General features: G+C 53.5%; 1 protein-coding gene across 1 annotated transcript; it reads left to right on the plus strand.

The window, feature by feature from the left end:
- The first annotated feature begins 2392 nt into the window (after positions 1-2392).
- Dvl3 (dishevelled segment polarity protein 3) lies at positions 2393-18380 on the plus strand. Its single transcript, XM_003477054.5, has 16 exons — positions 2393-2869; positions 8345-8414; positions 8765-8886; positions 9006-9115; positions 9254-9389; positions 9532-9625; positions 9823-9892; positions 10915-11054; positions 11195-11271; positions 11380-11447; positions 11588-11737; positions 12300-12431; positions 12591-12758; positions 15449-15664; positions 15757-16167; positions 16857-18380. Exons 1-16 carry the CDS (start codon positions 2709-2711, stop codon positions 16886-16888), a joined length of 2157 nt encoding a protein of 718 aa, XP_003477102.3. The 5' UTR covers positions 2393-2708; the 3' UTR covers positions 16889-18380.
- Positions 18381-19856: the final 1476 nt, after the last annotated feature.

A 19856-nucleotide genomic window follows, 5' to 3' on the forward strand; every position in this document is an offset into this window, starting at 1 on the left:
TGCAGCGATCCTCCCACCTCAGCCTCTCAAGTGCTGGGATTACAGGCATGAGCCACCAAGCCCGGCTATAACCTTATGGTATTTTACAACAGCCAACTTTCTTTCTCTTATGCTTATTCTTTTTGGAAGTCGCATAAGCTTATTTTTTTAGGTGGACAGGGGAACCATGGATTGAACTCACGACCTCACACGTTTATGCTGCTGAGCTATATCCCTACCCCGCTTCTTCCTTTCTTAGCACCACTACAGAATCTCAACATAAGATGCGGAGTGGACTCCTTTTAAATGTTGTAATCAAACAAAGTACGTCCATCTCTCAGTTGTTTACCAGCAAAGATGAGCCTTTGCTTATCAGGAGGAATTCCTTCTATCTTTTTTTTTTTTTTTTTTGTACTGGGGATCAAACTCATGACCATGCACTTGCAAGGTAAGTGCTTATGCCACTGAGCTAAATTCCTGGCCCCTTACCCTCTATCTTGGCCTTTACATTTTCTATAGTGTCCGAGGGTTCAACCTTGAGGGTAATGGTTTTCCCTGTAAGGTAAGGGTTTTTACAAAAATTTGCATCTTGGCGGTGGTTCTACCAAAGAGTGAATCTGAAAGCCGATTTCAGTATTTTAAGTGAGTACAAGGTAGAAGACAGATCAGTATCAATCAAAACCGGAAATCAATAGGCAATGTTTAGAATCCACAAATCAAAGAATAGTAATATGAATGAAAGGAAAATGGAAAGGATCCCTGTTTTTTGTTAAAAAGTTTTAATATTGGGGGTGGGGATTTAGCTCAGCAGCACAAGCACCTGCCTTGCAAGCAGGCAGTCGTGAGTTTGATCCCCGGTACCAATAAAAAGGAAAAAGACCCCCAAAAAAGTTTTAATATTACTTGGTTATGCATATGTATTACTTTGATAAAAAAAATTTAGCTGAACATAGTGGCACATGTCTGTAATTCCAGTACTCTGTGAAGCTAAGGCAGGAGGATCAACAGTATGAATTCAGCCTGGGCAATCTAGTAATTTAGATCCTGTCTCAAAATTTCAAAACAGCAACCAGGGATATAGCTCAGCAGCACAGCACCTGCCTAGCAAGCATGAGGCTATGAGTTCGATTCTCAGTACAAAAAAAAAAATCAAATGCCTGGAGATGTAGTTCAGTGTGAAGGCTATGAGTTTAAGTATTGAAAAAAATAAGAAAAACTAAAGGGAAAGAAGGCAAGGATAGAAAATGAAAATACATAAGGTGTGTACAGCAGCTAACAAGTGGATTCATTTGCCAAGAATCAAAAATCTGGCCAGGGTGTAATGAGACAAAGACTGGATAGGTAGGTTAAGGTTAGATTCCGAAGGGCTTTGAACACTAGGCTCAGGATATTTGGAAGGCATCTGGGAACTGTGAGGTGGCAGTGGCCACATAGGGTGGGGCCCACATTTGTTACTGTCACCTACAAGACCTAAGTTATCTGGCCCTCCTAAGCCCTTCTAAGCTCGCTTATATCTTCCTCCCATCACAACATATTTTCTGCTCCTCAAGTATGGCAAGTTTATTTCAGCCCTGAGCCCATCCATTCGGCTGTGACTTCAGCCTGGAATACTCTCTCCCAGAAGAGGTCTTTCCTGCCCACCCAGAACTTTCTCCTGCCCCTGTCACCTCGCTACATTTTATTTCTCTGTAGGGTGCATTCTGAGGGTACCTGGTTGCAAGCCTGTGCGAACGCTTCTAGTCGGTCCTGCTGCTGCTATCTCGTGCACAATGCCTTGTACATAGTAGGCGCTGAATATTTATTAAAGGAAATAAATAAAAAGGAATTAAACGCTGAGGACCCGGAGGTCTGTTAGGAAATGAGCATGCCTAGTCCTGGTTTAAGGCACTTGGTTTACGTCCAATCGCGCAAACATCCACTCAATCTTCACTCAGTCAGTGTAGGAAACCTCTATGCACCTGGACGCTGAGGTTAGCAAGAAAAACCAGAACGCGAGCCTGTTCTGCCCTCAAGGACCTATTTAGTGACTTCTCAGCAGACCCCAAAGGGCCATGTGGAGACCACTTTGCAGGGATCCACAGTCAGAGCTTCAGATCCACCCGCCTGGCCCAATCCATCTCTGGGCATTTCGGCATTCACCACCGTTCCCCTCCCAGGCTGCAAGGGGGTCCACCACCGACCCCCGTGGGCCCAGAGTCAGGAGCCAGAAGGGTAGGAGAAGGGGAACGCTGAGGTGAGCCCTTGGCTTCCTCCTCCCAGGGGCCTGGGCGGGCCATCTGCCCGGGAGGCCAGCGCGGCTGGAAGGGGGCGGGCCGCGGGCCGCGGGGCGGGGACTGGGCGGGCCGTGGGGGGGGCGGTGCCTCTAGGACGGGGTGGAGCCTTTAAGGACGGGGTGGAGCCTCTGGGCGGGGCGGGAGAGGGGAGCGGCGAGCCGCAGCCTGGAGCCGGGAGGGCCGCGGCCACCGGAAGAGTCGCGGTCGCCAGCCCAGCCGGGAGAGTGGGCAGCGGAAGCGGCGGCAGCGGCGGGCGGCGCTGGGACCCGGAGGCGGCCGGAGAACAAGGGAGCTGGCGCCGCGTCCGGGCGCCGAGCCGGACTGAGTCGCTGGGCCGCGCAGCCGAGCGAGCGCCACCGTCACCGCCACCTCCACCGCCGTCAGCCGGCGTCCGAGAGGCCCGGCCCGGCCGCCCGAGCAGGCCGCGCGAGGGCCGCCGGGCCCGAGGCCGGAGCCATGGGCGAAACCAAGATCATCTACCACCTGGACGGGCAGGAGACGCCGTACCTGGTGAAGCTGCCCCTGCCCGCCGAGCGCGTCACCCTGGCGGACTTTAAGGGTGTGCTGCAGCGACCCAGCTACAAGTTCTTCTTCAAGTCTATGGACGACGACTTCGGGTGAGGGTGGCCCCCGCCCCGCCCCACCCCACCCCACCCCCGGGAGCCCCGGCAGGCTCCCAACACCTCTCTCGCTGTGCTGGCGTCTCCGCTCGGCGCAGGGCCGCCCAGCTCCGGGTCCCCTCCCCCGGGCGTGCTCGGGAGCGGGAGTCCCAGCCCCTCGGGGGACTCTCTCCATTCACTTCTCGCCGCCCCCCTGTTTAACAAGGTTGGGGGGGTTCCCCCAAGGCAATTAGAGTTCCTTCCAGGCGAGCCCCCTCTTTTCTCCCTCCCAGGAGCGGTGGCCCACGTAGACACACCCCCTCCACCCTATCCCAAAGCCACAGTCCTCAACCCTCCTCCCTCTGAGGAGCCACCTTTTCAGTGTAGACTAGGGATTTCTGCACGGGGCAGCTCCGTAACTCAGAGCCATATTTGGAGGATCCTGCATTCGAGGGCTATGCTATGGGACTTTGAACAGAATGAGGGACGTTGGGGTGTTTCACTGGGAGCCAGAGCCTGCAGACCTGATGTTTATTTCGCTGTACCACCTTTTCCCTGGGGGCTGTTCATGGTGTTGTCAGAGTAGAGAGTGGAGCATCTGACCGTGAGAGGAGTCCCCCCAGCTAACCTAGGTGCTGATTTCCGCTCTGAATTGGGAGCTTTCCCTTCCATATGGTGGCCCAGAGAGGGACGTTGGAATGAACCTTCCAGCCTGGATGGGAGAACCAGGATGAGTCTCTCAGTGTTCTCCATTTTCCCGTCTCTAGCAGGGTCTTCTCATCCACCCAGCTGTAAAGCTTGGGACAGTTTGGAAGCGGCCACTGTCCCTTTAAGAGGGGTTGGAATGCTGGAGCCAGAAGGTTCTGTAGCAGCTGGCCTGGGAGGGGGGAGCCTGGCTGATCCCCCCACACACACCCCCAACTCCCCGGGGACTGGGAGAGGGGGAGGCCCCCACACTCACTGGGCCCTGGGCCTGGAGGCCGTGGTGGGGAAAGGCGTTGCGGGGTCTGCCAGGCCTGCAGGCAGCCACTCCAGTCCTAGCCTGAGGCCTGCAGTGTTCTTTGCAGCTGAGGCCCCAGAGCAGGGAGGGGAGACCTTTTCTTCCCAGTGTTCATTGGTCTGGCTCCTCCACCAAGACCCCAGCCCTCCTGGCCCCAGGAGGCAAGCACCTTCTGTCTGCCACCTAGCTTGTTTGCTGTCACCTTCTGTCCTAGAACTCAACATCATTGAGCCCATGAAATTGTGTGTGTGTGTGTGTGTGTGTGTAAGTGCTTTGTACGGTGGTAGGGAGTACCTTATGTAGCTCTTCCGCACTCTTGATTCTGTTGTTGTTCCTACCCTGGAGTGCAGACTCCCAGCGGGGTGATGATTGTCTGGTGTCAGTGCCTGTGCCTGATTGGCAGCTTCTCAGGAGCATCCATCTGGAAGGGGGTTGGGAGTGGGTGCTTCAGCTCTGCCAGAGAAAATAGGGTGGGAGGCCACCAAGATACTGCCTCAGGGTATGGCTGCAGGGAAATCAGCCAGAGTCTAGGCTGCCCATATCTTGAGGGGCAAGTGTCTGTCTGTCTGTCTCTGTGTTTCAATCCCTCACCTTGCTCTGCCTCCTAGCAGACTTTCCAGGGCCACCTCCCAGTCTCCCAGGGTGGCTGTTGAGTCAGGCCTAACTACAATTTTATAAGAAAGTCACCATTTATATCCACTTACTGTTTACTTCATATTTTTTAACTCTAGTATCAGTATACTTGTTTTTTTTCTTAGCTTAACTAATAATATGAACTAATAATATGAAATCAGGTCTGATTTCCTTTTTACATTTCTTTCTAAAATATGTTATAGTGCCAGACACTGTGGTACACATCTGTAATCTCAGCTACTCCAGAGGTTGAGACAGAAGAATCTTCTTTTTTTTTTTTTTTGAGACAGGGTCTCACTTTGTAGCGCAGACTGGCCCCATGAACTTACTATGTAGTTAAAGCTGGCCTCGAACTCACAGTGATCCTCCCGCAAAATTTGAAGCCAGCTTAGTGAAACCCTGTCACAAAATAAAAAAGAATCTGGGCATATCGCTCAATGGTAGAGCCCTTGTGTACATGTTACAAATAAATGTCGAACTGAGCAGCATTTATCATGTGCCACTAAAGCCGTCTTGCACACACCAACAATACTTGAAGCACCCGTAGCAAAATAATCAGAGATGGCAAGGTTAAGAACAATGCTAAAAATGGAGTGGCAGAGATTGATTGATTGACTGACTGATTTTATCCCAAAATGACTAAATGAGCACTAATAGCCAGGGAGCATATGCACAGTATGTTTCACTTACTTTACAAATGCTTTGGTGCTTGTTGTATGCTAGACTGTGATCTAAATGCCTTGCAAATCTTTACTCACTGAATCCTCATAACAGCCCCATGAAACAGGTGGTACTATCCCCACTTTCCAAGTGAGAGAACTGGGATGCAGAAAGCTTGAATTACTTGCCCCAAATCACCTAGCTAGTAAGTGATGGAGCTTGGTTCCACTTCAGGAATCTGGCTGCAAAGCCTAAATCCTTAATCACACAGTCAGAGGTGTGATTGTTACCAGCCTCTTACAGAGCTCCTGTCCAGGGAGATAGTAACTCTTGGCAAACTGGGGAGGTGGCAGGGATGACAGCTGGTGGGAGGAGGCTGCTGTCTCCAGTCTCTCAGCCTCACTTGCTGCGACCCAAGGGTGCTGCAGAGTGTGTGGGTTGTTCTCCTGTGGTAAGCTTTGGGTAACAGAAAGGGTAAACACTGTCAGCATTAGGAAAGGGTAAAACTGAGAAGGGAAAGCCTTGAGCTAACCAAGAGTGCAGTGTGACAAGTTAGGTCACTGCTGTTCCCTCTCCATGTCATATACTGTCCTATCCCTGGGCCTCCTACTTGGAGCAGGCTTCTTCTTGTCTCCTCCAGGTCCAAAGTTTCCTCTTCTCCAGCTCAAACTTTGCTGTGAGAATCCCCATGCGTTTTATCCCTCTGTCGTCACATCCTGAAGTAGTGCTAAGGAGACTCTGACACCTTAGTACACGCAGCAGATGCCTCTCCATAGCCATGGCTCTTGTGGCTTGAGTCCCTCCCCGCCTGCAGCACACTGACATGTTCTCTCAGCATGCGCAGCAGGTTCTAGGCCTGACGCTTTGTGAGTCTATGCCATGGCAAGCTCAAAACCCAGACCCACTGGGCTATGAAAAAAGCTTTTAAGTGGGACAAATGATGAGTAATGAGCAAGTATGCTTGGTCCGGATCTTAGAAAGGTAGACCCTAGTTAAAAGAAGAGCATGGTCCAGAACTCGGGAAGCTGAAGTAGGAGTTTGAGGCCAGTCTAGGCTACAAAATGGGTTCAAGGCCATGGTGGACTTCATAGTGAAACCCTGTCTCAAAAGACAAAAACAATGACAAAGAAGAGCCGGGTGTGGTGGTACACGCCTGTAATGGTTGCAAGTTTGAGACAAGCCTAATCTACAAAGTGAGCTCAAGTCCAGCTTGAACTGCATAGTGAGTCTATGTCTCAAAAAGTAAAAATAAAAAAATAAAAACAAAGAAAAGCATAGGTTCAGCAAAAGTTGGTGGAGTATGCCTAGACTATGGCAAGCTTTTAAGAATTCATTTACCAGAATGTGACAAAGGCTTGGAGAAGTTACAAGGCTTCTGTGAGACAGGAGAGAGAGGGCCAGAGGGGAGGAGGAAGAGAGAGAGAGAGGAGGGCAGGGGAGCATGCTGTGGAACCCTGAGCCATTCAGCTTTACCACGGAGGCAGGGGAGGGGCGGGTGGGGGGGATGGCCTGGCTGAGGTCCTCCAGGACTGCTGAAGATCAGCGGATCGTTGTGAGTTAGCAGAATCTGGGTGACCTGTTGGTGACCCACAGAAAGAGAGGAAACATCTGTAGTGTGGAATAGAGTGGTGGGGCCTGCTAGGGGTGGGGAGGGGACCCGGCAGCAGTTTCCCACCACAGAGACACACTGTCCAAACCAGAGCATGTAGTCTATGCCAGGTGGCCCACGCGTCTTTTTGCCTCTGAACCCCAGCTCCCGTGCAGGGCTGCAGGCCCAGGGTACCCTACTGACAGACCGGCTGGTGCGTCTGAGCCACTTCTCTTGAATCTGCCTCCAGGCCATGTGCCATCACAAGCCCAGGGAAGATGACTTGGGCTATGTTCTCAGGGTCACTGTGGGGTTGGGAGCTGGATGGGGAGGAGGAGGGCAGGCTCGGCCTGCAGAGTTGGCTGCGCGTCCAAAAATGTGAGCATCACAAGGAGCCAAGCACGTTCTTGACTCTGGGCAGAAGCTGCTGTCAGAATAAGGCCGCCTGGGCTTCCCAGCCTGCCCCCTTGCTGTCGCCCTCTGATCAGAGCTCTCGACTTGACTTGTGTCATTCTTTTCCTTCTGTCTTCCCAGCGCCAAGCTCCTGGGGTATCTGACAGCCTGACAGGCCTCAAACTTTTCCATGCCCTTCCCTGGCCCCAAAACCATAGTCCCTGTCAGGCTTCTTGCCTTACTGCATTCCCCCAACGACCAAACTACGTGCCGTAACCACACTCCACACCCTTCTTGCCCCACATCCCTGTCCCCCCAGCTCCTGGCCTGCGCGGTATCCCTCTGTCAGCACACAGGAAAGAATGTGATGTACAGTGGAAAGGGTATGGGGTTTGGAGTCAGACAAGCCTGGAGTTGAATTCTAGCTCTGCCATCTCCGAACTTCGTGACCCAGGACAGGTTACTAAATGCTTGTCAGTTTCCTCATTCGGGAAATGTAGCCTCATTTATCCACTCCAGGAGGCTAGTGTGAAGAGTGTATGTGCAAACCAGCGGGGTGGTGTAATAGGTAAGAATGCACACTGTGATGGTGTCAGGCTCTCCAGGGTTCAGATGCTGGCTCTTCCCTTGCTAGTGGTATGAGCTTGGATGAATTACTGAACCTGTTAAGCCTGTTTTCCCCGTCCATCTCTACCTTGTAGCCCTGTTGGGACCACGAAATGAAATGATACCACAGACAGGGCAGCATAGCACTCGACCCATTATGCTTGTTCAATAAATAAAAGCAGTTGTCACTGCTATCTTCCGGCATCGGGAAGATGTTCAGTAAATGTAGTCTTTCCTAATTTCCTGCAAGCAAGGAAGATTAATATTTATGCACTTTTTCCCAACTTGGTGTTCTGAGGAAAGGAGAGAGTCCAGCCTGGGAAAGCCATGTTGGAGCTGGGTAAAACACTCTGGAAGGCCTAGGGGGCGCTAGGGGCAGGGACCTGCCCCTTGGAATTTTCCATCACCTGATGATGGGGAGGACCCCAGGTAGTTGCCTGGCTCATGTGCAGGGCTGGTGGTCAGGGCTGTCCTGGCGTCCCTACTCCTCTGATACCATTTGAATGTTCTCCTGATGGTTACTTGGTCCCCCGTTGAGGGTGGAGGACAATGGGGGCTCTGAGGCCCCTCCAGATCCACACCAGAAAGTTCTCTGACACCCCCTTTCCTGCAGAGTGGTGAAGGAGGAGATCTCTGACGACAATGCCAAGCTACCCTGCTTCAATGGCCGCGTGGTGTCCTGGGTAAGGAGCCCTCGGGCCCCATTCGCCTGTGCTCTGCTGCCGAAGCCAGAAAGGCATTGCTGAGATTGTGACCTGGGCTTTGAGCTTTCACTGTCTGGATCTTCCTTTAGTTTTCTGACTGCACTATTTCTTACTCCAGATTTTTAAATCTTTAATGAAAAGTAACATCATAGTGGGAAGAGAGCGACTGAAACATACAATAGAGACAAACCCTCCCCACCTCATCTAGACACCTGCTGTCACCTGGTGACTTTTGTGTAGGGCTACTGACCCCACCTGTTTCAGGGAATCATGCCTCCCAGTTCCCACACCTGGGTGATGACAGCGGCCACTCATTTTCTCCCCTCCAGCTGGTGTCAGCAGAAGGCTCGCATCCAGAGCCGGCCCCCTTCTGCGCTGACAACCCCTCAGAACTGCCACCACCTATGGAACGCACGGGGGGCATTGGGGACTCACGACCCCCATCCTTTCAGTGAGTGTGACCTGAGGGTCAGGAGGCCTGCGGGGGAGGGTGGCGTCCTCTCAGCCCAAGGCTGGGGGAGGGAGCCCCCAGCCTGCCCCCTCCCCTGCCAAGTCCTCTCTTCCTCACAGCCCTCATGCCAGCGGGGGCAGCCAGGAGAACCTGGACAATGACACAGAGACGGACTCCTTGGTGTCCACCCAGCGGGAGCGGCCACGACGGAGGGACGCCCCAGAGCATGGTGTGTCTTGCCTGCTCCAATGCCTCCAGCCAGTTCCCTGCATCCCCAATTCCTGAGCTCTGGATGTCCCTGGCCCTCTCTTCTCCCTTGTCCTCGCACTGGACACAGCGTGACCCCAGCTGCCTCTGTCTGCCACAGCAACCCGGTTAAATGGAACCACAAAGGCGGAGCGGCGGCGAGAGCCTGGAGGCTACGACAGCTCCTCCACCCTCATGAGCAGTGAGCTGGAGACCACCAGCTTCTTTGACTCCGACGAGGACGATTCCACCAGCAGGTGGGGCTTCTGCCTCCCTGGTCCTGTGGGACAGCCAAGGAATGATTCGGAGAAGGATGTGGGCTGGGGTTGGTGACTGGGGCCTTGCAGTACCTCTGGGAGGGGGGGGCAGCCTGGTGGGGACCGACTGTGGGCCCCACAGGTTCAGCAGCTCCACAGAGCAGAGCAGCGCCTCGCGCCTGATGAGACGGCACAAGCGGCGGCGGCGGAAGCAGAAGGTGTCACGGATAGAGCGGGTAAGGGGCCGCCTGCCCGGGCATGGGGGGATGGATCAGGAGCTCCCCTCCCCCATGGGCCACCGCAGCCTGTCTCTGCACAGAGCCAGTTCTTCTGGTTGGCATCTAGAACCGTAGCAGCGGGTAAGGGCAGGGTGCTGGGGAGATGCCACTTGGCAGCAGTGAGTCCCCGCTGCTCAGGGCACCATCTCTTCCAGTCCTCGTCCTTCAGCAGCATCACGGACTCCACTATGTCGCTCAACATCATCACTGTCACTCTCAACATGGGTAAGTGGGCACCTAGGCGATGCCACCGGCAGGCAAGTGGGGTCCCAAGAGGCCAAACTGCAGTGTGTTTCCTGCCTTCAAAGGGCTTGTTGAATAAACAACTGACAAACTCATGGTCAGGGCTGTGACACTCAAGTCCTGGGTGCTGTGGAAGCCGAAGGTGCAGCAAGGCAGGCTTCCTGGAGGAAGGTTTTGGGCGCTCCGCCCATCACCTTCTTCAGCCCTTGCGTCCTTGCACTCGGATTCTGGGGGACCCCCTCCCCAGGGATGGCGAACCTTTCAGAAACCAGTGCCCAAACTGCAATCCAGAACCCACGTATTTCCGGCAAAGCGCCAACATTGCAGTTAAACATGAGTCCAACTCAATTAACATTTTTTCCTCTTAAAAAAAGAAAAACACATGTGCCATAGGTTCACCACTACTGCCCTAGGGGCTCTTTTTAGGAGACAGATGGATGTTGGTAAGAAGAACCCAATTTGGGAAATTAAATCTGATTTTGAATCCTGGCTCTGCCTCTTACTGGCCTGAAGAATCATTTAAATTCACTAAACTTCAAAGCCGGGCACGGTAGCACTCAGCAGGACGAGGCAGGAGGATCACTATGAGTTCAAGGTCACCTGGGCTAAATATTCAGTTCAAAATTAGTCTAAACCAGGGCTGGGGATTTAGCTCAGCGGCATAAGCGCCTGCCTTGCAAGCAGGCAGTGGTGAGTTCGATCCCCGGTACCGATAAAAAGGAAAAAGACAAAAAAAATCAGTCTAAACCATATGGTGAGACCTTGTCTCAAAAAAACCAAAAGAAAAAGACGAATCACTCACCTGCACTTGCCTGTTGTCAGTCTAAAATGGGACCAAGTGTCACTACCTCACAGCCAATAGGGAGACAGGAAAGCAAAGTGCACAGTACCCGGCTTGCGTTCAGTAAATGTCAGCTCTTTTCCCTCTCCACCCTTTTCTAATAAGGGGATGGGAATCTCGGTAGGGACTCGGCCCACTCAGGGTGTTAAATTACTCCCTGCAGAAAAGTATAACTTCTTGGGCATCTCCATCGTGGGCCAGAGCAACGAGCGTGGCGACGGAGGGATCTACATCGGCTCAATCATGAAGGGCGGGGCTGTGGCTGCAGATGGGCGCATCGAGCCTGGGGACATGCTCTTGCAGGTAGCATCACCTGCCCAGCTGTGGCACAGCTGGGCAGCGGGGAGGGATCCCTGCCCTCTGGGGGCTTCTTGGCCCCTAGCCTGGCTTCCATGCCCCTCTGCACTGCACAGCCTGTTACCCCACACCCAATCCTCTCTCAGGTAAACGAGATCAACTTTGAGAACATGAGTAATGACGATGCCGTCCGGGTCCTGCGGGAGATTGTGCACAAACCGGGGTATGGCGGGCACAGGACCTGGCGGAGGCTGGGGCAGGTGTACTAGCTGTCAGGCAAGGGGCCACGTTTGGCCCCATCCTTTCCTCACCACAACAACCTTGTTCTTAGGCCCATCACCCTGACCGTAGCCAAGTGCTGGGACCCAAGTCCACGTGGCTGCTTCACGTTGCCTAGGAGTAAGTGGGTGGGGCATTTATTCCTGAAGTGGGTGCTTGCATATGTGAGCCCTGGGCCTCCTTCCTCTCCTGTCCCCTTGAGCCCTCACACCTCATACCTATTGGTGTGGGCAGCCCCTGACTCTGCATCCTCCCTGTAGGCGAGCCCATCCGGCCCATTGACCCCGCGGCCTGGGTCTCCCACACTGCAGCCATGACGGGCACCTTCCCTGCCTACGGCATGAGCCCCTCCCTGAGCACCATCACCTCCACCAGCTCCTCCATCACCAGCTCCATCCCTGACACAGAGCGTGAGTGACCAACCCTGGTCCCCGGGCCCAGCAGACAGGGCTAGGCTGGGGTCTTAAGCCCACAGGAGGGCCGGAGAGGGAACTGCTCTCATTGCAGCCACCTCACACTGCACTCCCCCCAGCGCACACTTGGTCCCCACTGTGCATCATTTGCTGCTCACATGGTATCGAGCATCCAGGGAGCCTCAGTTTCCTCTTGTAAAATGGGACTGTCAATACATACTTTACCAGGTTCTGGCGGGCTCAGTAAGAGGGTGCCAGTGGCACACATCAGTGTGTGGCACCCAGTAAGCACTCAGTAAATGGCTGCCATTTTTATACTCATAACCTGCACACATACACTGTGCCGGGCACTTTCATTTATGTTACTAGTTCTTTCTTCAAATACCCTTGTAGATATTAAAATGCCCATTTTTACAGAGAGGAAAACTGAGTGTCCAAGAAGTCAGTGATTTGTCCACATTGGGTCTGTCACTATGGGGCGGTAGAGCTGGAATGTAAACTCTTGTGTACCAAACTCTAAAGCCCCTTCGGGTCTCACCATTCTGCCTCCCACCCGCAGGCCTAGACGACTTCCACCTATCCATCCACAGTGACATGGCCGCCATTGTGAAAGCCATGGCCTCCCCTGAATCGGGGTTGGAGGTCCGAGACCGCATGTGGCTCAAGATTACCATTCCCAACGCTTTCATCGGTGAGACAGCCCCATGGTGGGAGGAAGGACGGAGTGGGGAGTGAGGGGACAGCTTGCTGGCCTGGGGGCCCCAGGAACTCCCTTGGACCAGTCTTGTGAGCTTCTGTGAAGAACCCAGAGCAGGTGGGCCTCCCAGTCACCTGGCAGCCTTCTCCCCAGGCTCGGACGTGGTGGACTGGCTCTACCACAACGTAGAAGGCTTCACCGACCGGCGGGAGGCCCGCAAGTATGCCAGCAACCTGCTGAAAGCCGGCTTCATCCGCCACACTGTCAACAAGATCACCTTCTCTGAGCAGTGCTACTACATCTTTGGTGACCTCTGTGGCAGTACGTGTCTCCTCCATCTTCTCACCCGGTCTGCTGATGGGGTGTGGGGAGATGCCTGGGGACGTGGCCAGGTGAGGCACAGCGGAGCTGGGCCTGGCTTAGCCTTGAGTTCCATGGTGGAAACAGAGTCCAGCCTAGACTCCTCCTGCCCACGTCTCCCCTTTGAGCCTGACGTTCTCTCGGCGTGCCCGCTGTGCCCCACGTGATCACCTTACTTGATCCTCAGATCCCCCCAGGGGGTAGGGCTCTCTGGGTTCTGAGATGAGGAGGCAGATGGATAGGTATGAGACAGTCTGCCCAGGTCTCTTCAGGAAGCAGAGGAGTCGTGCCTTGGATCCAGCTCTGGCTCCAGAGCTCTTGCTCTTTTCAGTGCCTGGGGCTGCCCTGGATACATGGTGCTACAGAACCCACCTCTTGGCAAAGCCAGACAGAGCACCTGCTTTGGTCCTTAAACCAAGCAGGCCCCTCCAGGGCAGCACCTGGGACTGGCCAGCTACTCCAGGTCCTCCTCAGACCCCTGAAGGTGGGCTATCCATGTCACAGGATGAAGCCAGGGAAGCTGCCAGGGTCAGGGCACAGAAGACTGAGAGAAGACTCTGTGGGCTATGTCAGCGAGTCTGGGAAGTGCCAGTGAGGGTGGTTAAGCACGAGAGGTCTTCAGGGAACCTCCCTGCTCTTCCTGAGCCTGAGAACAACCACGGGATGTGAAGTCATAGTGTAACGGCAGGTGTCTATCCAAGCCACAGCCTGAGGGAGACTTCTCCCAGTGTGGTCCTGCTGTCTGGTCTCTGCTGAGGGGCTCCTAAAGTGCCCCAGCCTGGGTTACAGGGCCTAGAATGGCTGATTCCGCAGGTCACAGTCCCTGGGTGAAGGCAGGTCCTGGCCCTTGGCAAACTCTGCATGATACGTGCATAGGACTGTGAAGGTTGATAGTTCCAAGTTCAAATCCTAGCTCTGCCCTTACTGAGCAAAGACCAGTGAGTGATGTGGCCTCTTGGTGCTCTACTTCTTGGTCTGTGAGATAGAGGTCAGAGCAGAACCTACCTCACAAGGCTGTTTTAAGGATACAGAATGCTTAGGACAGTACATGAGCCATAGTAAGTGAGTGCTCTATAAAAACTGCCTGTTCGTGTATTAATGAGATACTCACTTTTTTCACATTTCAATCTTGGTGAAATTGGGTACACGTTACAGTCAGTAGCTTCTCAGACTCAATGCAGGGTGTATGAATGTCATCATTAGCACAAGTCAGCCCTGGTCCCTGACTGCCAGGGACACCTAAAGCTTCCAAGGCGGCTATGATCTTTGTTCAAAAAATATTGTTTCTTCCGTGGGTCCACCTGGGTCTTGGACCATGACCCCAGGCCACCCAAGACCCAGATCAGAGTGATCTCATCCTTCTCATTGGCCAGTCCTCAGCTGGGTGTGTGGCAGGTTCACATGGAAGAAGGGCCACAGCCTGCAGGCCAAAGTCAGCACCAGCTGTTCAGGCCTGAGCCAGGCAGGCTGCCGCCTCTCTCCCTCCACTCTGGGGTAGTTGCAGCTCTCAGAGCCCTGGGGCCTGGTACAGGTGATGTGTATACAGGGGCCACCCCAGGCAGGTACAGAGACCCGGTGGCCTCTTATAGTCCCTGCCAGGTGGTCCCAAGCCAATGCAGGGGCAGCCTTGCTCTTTTTTTTTTTTTTTTTTTTTGTCTTTTTCCTTTTTATCGGTACCAAGGATCAAACTCACGACTGCCTGCTTGCAAGGCATGCGCTTTATGCCGCTGAGCTAAATCCCCAGCCCAGCAGCCTTGCTCTTAAAGAGTTAGAATTTCTGGGGACGTCACAGTCATGAAGTAAGTAACATTGACAGACTGAGTCGGTGCCAGGGCTGCTTAGAATGGGTGCAGGGCACAGAGGAGGCACTGTTCATTCCCCAGCTCTTCCTGTCTCAGCCTCACCCTCCCCAGCAGCACCAGGAGATGTGATCAGGACAGGACCTTCTCTAAGTAGGTCCTGAAAGATGTGTGCTCGTGCTGGCCTTCTCTTGGATACGCTTTTCAGTCCCAGAGGAGGGGGGAGGACAAAATTTCACCTAAATTTCTTCAGACTTCTGCCTGTGTCTAATGACTATCTGGAAAGATGAGGAGAGAAAGCAGCGCTCAGCTGCTATTCTGCTAGCACTTTACATTGACTTCAGGCTGCTCACTTAAGCCCTCCAGACTGGACTTTCCTCACTTGGGAAAGTGAGAGGATTGGGGCACTTCTGCAGCAGCCCAGGTACTCTGTAGTGACTTCCTGAGTCCCAGTGTGCAATGCCTGGAGGCCCCCTGGCCTTCAGCTGAGCCTTCCCCACTTGCTGGCCTGGCACCCTCTGGGAGGGCTAGAGATGGCGGCACAGTAGGAGCTTTGCCCCTTCCTCCAGCCCACCGAAGCCTGGGGGCCTGGGCGCTGGGTGTGGAGATTGGCTGAGAGTCTGAAATGGTGCTCCACCTTCCTGGAGGGGCTCCCCAGGTCTCCCATCTCTGGTGGTGTCTGAGGGGCTCTGCAGAAGTGCTGAGCTCTGTGGCAGATGGGTGCTATGCCTCCTCCCCTTTTGGCTGTAAACTACCCCAATTGCACACCCCCCGACCCACACTGGATGCCCTCTCTAGGCTTAGGGTTAGGGTGAGGGGTGGCAGCCCGACTCACCCAGCACTCCTCCGCAGACATGGCCAACCTGTCCCTGCACGACCACGACGGCTCCAGTGGTGCTTCTGACCAGGACACGTTGGCCCCTCTGCCTCACCCGGGGGCCGCTCCTTGGCCCATGGCTTTCCCTTACCAATACCCACCGCCCCCGCACCCCTACAACCCGCACCCTGGCTTCCCGGAGCTGGGCTACAGCTACGGCGGGGGCAGTGCCAGCAGTCAGCACAGTGAAGGTAAGGAGGGCCCAGCCCAGAGGGAGCTCCGGGCCAACCTTGGCTTCCTGCCTGGTTAAGCACCCCACTTGGGTCCTGCGTATCCCCCGCAGGCAGTCGGAGCAGCGGCTCCAACCGCAGCGGCAGCGACCGGCGCAAGGAAAAGGACCCGAAGGCGGGAGACTCAAAGTCGGGTGGCAGCGGCAGCGAGTCTGACCACACTACTCGCAGCAGCCTTCGGGGGCCTCGGGAGCGCGCCCCCAGCGAGCGCTCGGGCCCGGCCGCCAGTGAGCACAGCCACCGCAGCCAGCACTCGCTGGCCGGCAGCCTGCGCAGCCACCACACGCACCCCAGCTACGGCCCGCCCGGCGTGCCCCCACTCTACGGCCCCCCAGTGCTGATGATGCCACCGCCGCCCGCGGCCATGGGGCCCCCGGGAGCCCCGCCGGGCCGTGACCTGGCTTCCGTGCCCCCGGAACTGACCGCCAGCAGACAGTCCTTCCGCATGGCCATGGGAAACCCCAGTGAGTTCTTTGTGGATGTGATGTGAGCAGGGCCCCCTCCCCCGACTGCCGCCCACCCCGACCAGCCGCGCCGTCCGTCCGTCTGCCTTTTTCACTTTGGTACCTGAAAGGGAAATAAACAGCGAGGGAGCCAGGCACCTCCTGACGGGCCCTGCAGCCCCTAACCGCCTCTGGCCCAGCTTCCCCCGGCCCACTAACGCTGCGCAGGGCTCACCGGGTCGGGCTGGTGCTTACTCTGTCCATTTGCCCGTCCTCACACACCGCAGGGCCTGGCCTTGGGGTGCTCGCCCCTCAGGACCGTTTCCGCTCTTCATTCTGCTGCGTCATCCCTACATTAATCCCACCCCATGCATGAGTGCAAACCTCTTTGTTGCCCCTACAGTACTGATGCCAGAATAAGTCCCTGCATCCCCCCTCCCCATGTCCTGCCTGCTGCCTCGGTCCTGCACCCCAGGGCCGGAAACCCCTCCTGTGGCCATCTGTGCTGTCGGTCTCAGCCCCCTTGGGTGCTTGGGCGGCTCCTGCCTTTCAGGGAGCAGCTCTGCTCAACCCCCTGCCCCTGTGCCTGCCTGTGTGTTGGTTCCATCAGAGCCTAACCCTACTAACCAGCAGGCTCATCTTACCTTGAGCCTGAAACGTTTCTTCTCTTTCTTTTTTTCCTCCCTCAATTTTCCCTGGGCCTGGAGCAGCCAAGAATTTCGGGCTGTTTGACTTTCTGTGAGTCCCCAGCAATGGGAGGCTCAGCCTCCGGAGACCAAGAACCCTGCTTCAGCAGTCCTCGGGGCTTCCCAAGGATGTGCAGCCCCACACCCACACCCATACCCACACCTCAGCGTCACTAAGTTGGGGGGCGGGAGCTCCAGCTTCACCCAGGCACAAGAGACCGTGTTTCTTCCCAGAAAAAAATCACTCATACACACACGTGTGCACACATGCACACGCATGTGCCTATGCAAGTTCACTTAAGCCTCAGGGCTGGTCCCTGCTGAGGGCTGGGCCCTCTCCAGACAATGGGGCTGGTCCCCCTACTACCCTGGCCCTTTCTTTAGAGCCCTTGCGCCTCCCCCACCTGGTTAAGCCCGGGAGCTGGATCTCAGGCTGCTCAGCAGAGAACGCAGCAGGCAGCTGCAGGTCTTTCTCACCCTGCCCAGAGGAAGGACAGGAGCCACGGGCCAGTTGCAGTCAGGCAAAAGGACTTCTGGGATTTCCCGAATTCTAGTCTGTTTTTTGTTTTTTGTTTTTGTTTTTTCTTTTTTAACTTCATTCTCCACTTTAAACAAATCATGATATTCTCTCTAAGCCTCCACTCTAAACACCCGTATTTTCAGGGTTAAGATACTGAGAGTAACATGAAGTCCTTAGCCCAGGTTTTGGGGCAAACTGAAGTAGGAGCGTTTCAGCATTCATTCATTCAACAAATATTTCCTGAGGTTTTAGTGAACAAGGGGCTGTGTTGGAAGCATGACTCAGTCCTGCCTGCCAGCCCAGGCCATGGTTTCTTCCAGCCTCCACTCCTGGGCCACCTCCTGTACTTTTCTGACTCTGCCTTGTCTGATCTTGAGAATTCCTCCACTGCATTCACACCTTGGGGGTTTGTATTTCCGTTGTTGCATCTTTGATCCACTTCTCTTTCCTCTCTGCTCCTAAAAAATTGTCACCCATCCTGATGTCCTCAATTACTGCTGATAAGCTGCTGATTGCCATATACAGCTCCAGTCCCAACATCCTCCAGTCTTTACATCTGGACTTGTATTACTCACTGGTGTGGACACCACTCGGGCCCCTGACCAGCATTCCTCCTGAATCCCTGTCCTGGTGACCTTCAACACAATCTATGTAGGCTCACCAGCTAGAGACACTTAGGACTTAAATCCTTTGTTTCTATATCTTACTGGCATATTTTATCCTTTCCACTCCAAGAGCCTTTCTTAAATTTGGCCCTTCTATCCTCTTTGCCTTTAATGTGCCAGAGCATGAGATCTGGGGTCAGGTTGGTCTGGGTTTGAATTCCAGCTGTACTACTTTTTGTTTGCGTGATAGGAGAGTTATTTAACCTCTCTGAGCCTCAGTCCTCTTGTATGTAAAATGATGATAATAATACCTACCTCACAGGGTTGTTGTGAGGATTTAAATTAGATATTGTACGAAAAGTGCCTAGCACAGTGCCTGGCACAATAGAGTAGGTGCTCAATAAATGGTAGCCATTATTACTATTTATTCTAATAATTATTACTATTTATTCTAAGTCATAGTCATTTAAGGTATCTATCTAGAAGATAAAACTTCTTACAAAGATAGTGTTGAGTCCTCAAATGCTGGTTCAAGGTTTAGAAGTGCATATTTTCAGTCACTATGGTATCAGGATGATAACCGATTGAAGAAGGCCAGATTGTCTTCCTGCTGCATCCTGGCTTCTGATAGGAGCCTGCTAAGTACCATAGGTTCGTGAACAGATTTTCCCTTCCTGGCATGACAGTCTTAATTAAGCCTATTGAGTGAAAGCAGCAGGATTATACAGAAGGCAGCTGCATGCAGAAAGAGAAAAGCCAACATATTCAGATCCTTCAAGAACCAGGTTGTCCTTCATGTTCATGGGTTTAATATGCCTCTTCTTAGATGCCAAAGTAAAGATTAATTCTGTTTATCAGAGAAAGGATTTTGAATCTCATATCCAACAAAATTCAACTTGGCCTTTTTTTTTTTTTGTCTTTTTCAGACAGAGTCTCGCTAGGCAGTTCAAGCTGGCCTTGAGCTCACTTAGTAGCCCACGCAGGACTCCATCTTGCAACAATCCTCCTGCCTAAGCCTCCAGAGTGCTGGAATTACAGGAGTGAGCCACCACACCCGACCCAAACTCACTATTTTCTAAGAAATATGTTCCTGTAGAAGATACACACGGTCACTGGTATTGCTGAGAACACTTGAGTCGTGAAAGGTTTTAGCTAGTTTCTTCCAAGAATGTATCCCCACTGAGTGTGGTGTCTCACGCCTGTACTTCCAGCACTCAGGAGGCTGAGGTAGGAGGATCACCATGAGTTTAAGGCCACCCTGGGCTACACAGTTCAAGGTCAGTCTAAACTGCATAAAGAGATTGTCTCAAAAAAACAAAACGGGCTGGGGATTTAGTTCAGTGGCATAAGCACCTGCCTTGCAAGTGTGCGGTCATGAGTTCGATCCCCAGTACCGATAAAAACGAAAAAAAAAAAAAAAAAAAGTAGTTCCTTTCTTCCGGCCCCCTCCTTGGGCCTTGATCCTATGGAAAAAGCTTGTATTGAAAGAAATATAAGAAAAACTCGAGAATCATACCCTGTTATGCATGCATGCATGTGTGTGTGTGTGTGTGTGTGTGTGTGTGAGAGAGAGAGAGAGAGAGAGACAGAGACAGAGAGACAGAGAGACAGAAATGGACCGAGAATGAAAGAGAGAAGGTGAAGGGTGAAGAAGCCACTTTCCAGACGGGACAGGAAAGGCCTACAGCGATGCAAAGTTAACAGAAGGGCTTCAACAAAAGCAAAAAGACTACAATTCCCGGGATGCTGCTTGACGAAACGGAAGGTGTCCAGCGACGGGTGCAGGGATTTCTGGCGAGGCGCGGAAGTTCCCTATCTCCGGAAGTTGGGGGCAGTCTCTCTAGGGCCATTCGCAGTTGTAGTTTTTTTTTTTTTTTTTTGTAGTTGTAGTTTTATAAG

The sequence above is a fragment of the Cavia porcellus genome, unplaced genomic scaffold (assembly GCF_034190915.1).
Source record: "Cavia porcellus strain 051 isolate PalLab524CR breed Dunkin Hartley unplaced genomic scaffold, mCavPor4.1 scaffold_14, whole genome shotgun sequence".
Classification (NCBI taxonomy): Eukaryota; Metazoa; Chordata; class Mammalia; order Rodentia; family Caviidae; genus Cavia; species Cavia porcellus.

Excerpts from the sequence above, each read along its gene's own strand:
- Dvl3 (XM_003477054.5), top strand. The coding sequence starts at position 2,709 with ATGGGCGAAACCAAGATCATCTACCACCTGGACGGGCAGGAGACGCCG. Across the intron at positions 2,870-8,344 it reads TCTATGGACGACGACTTCGG|AGTGGTGAAGGAGGAGATCT; the intron begins GTGAGGGTGGCC and ends CCTTTCCTGCAG. Across the intron at positions 12,759-15,448 it reads CTTTGGTGACCTCTGTGGCA|ACATGGCCAACCTGTCCCTG; the intron begins GTACGTGTCTCC and ends ACTCCTCCGCAG.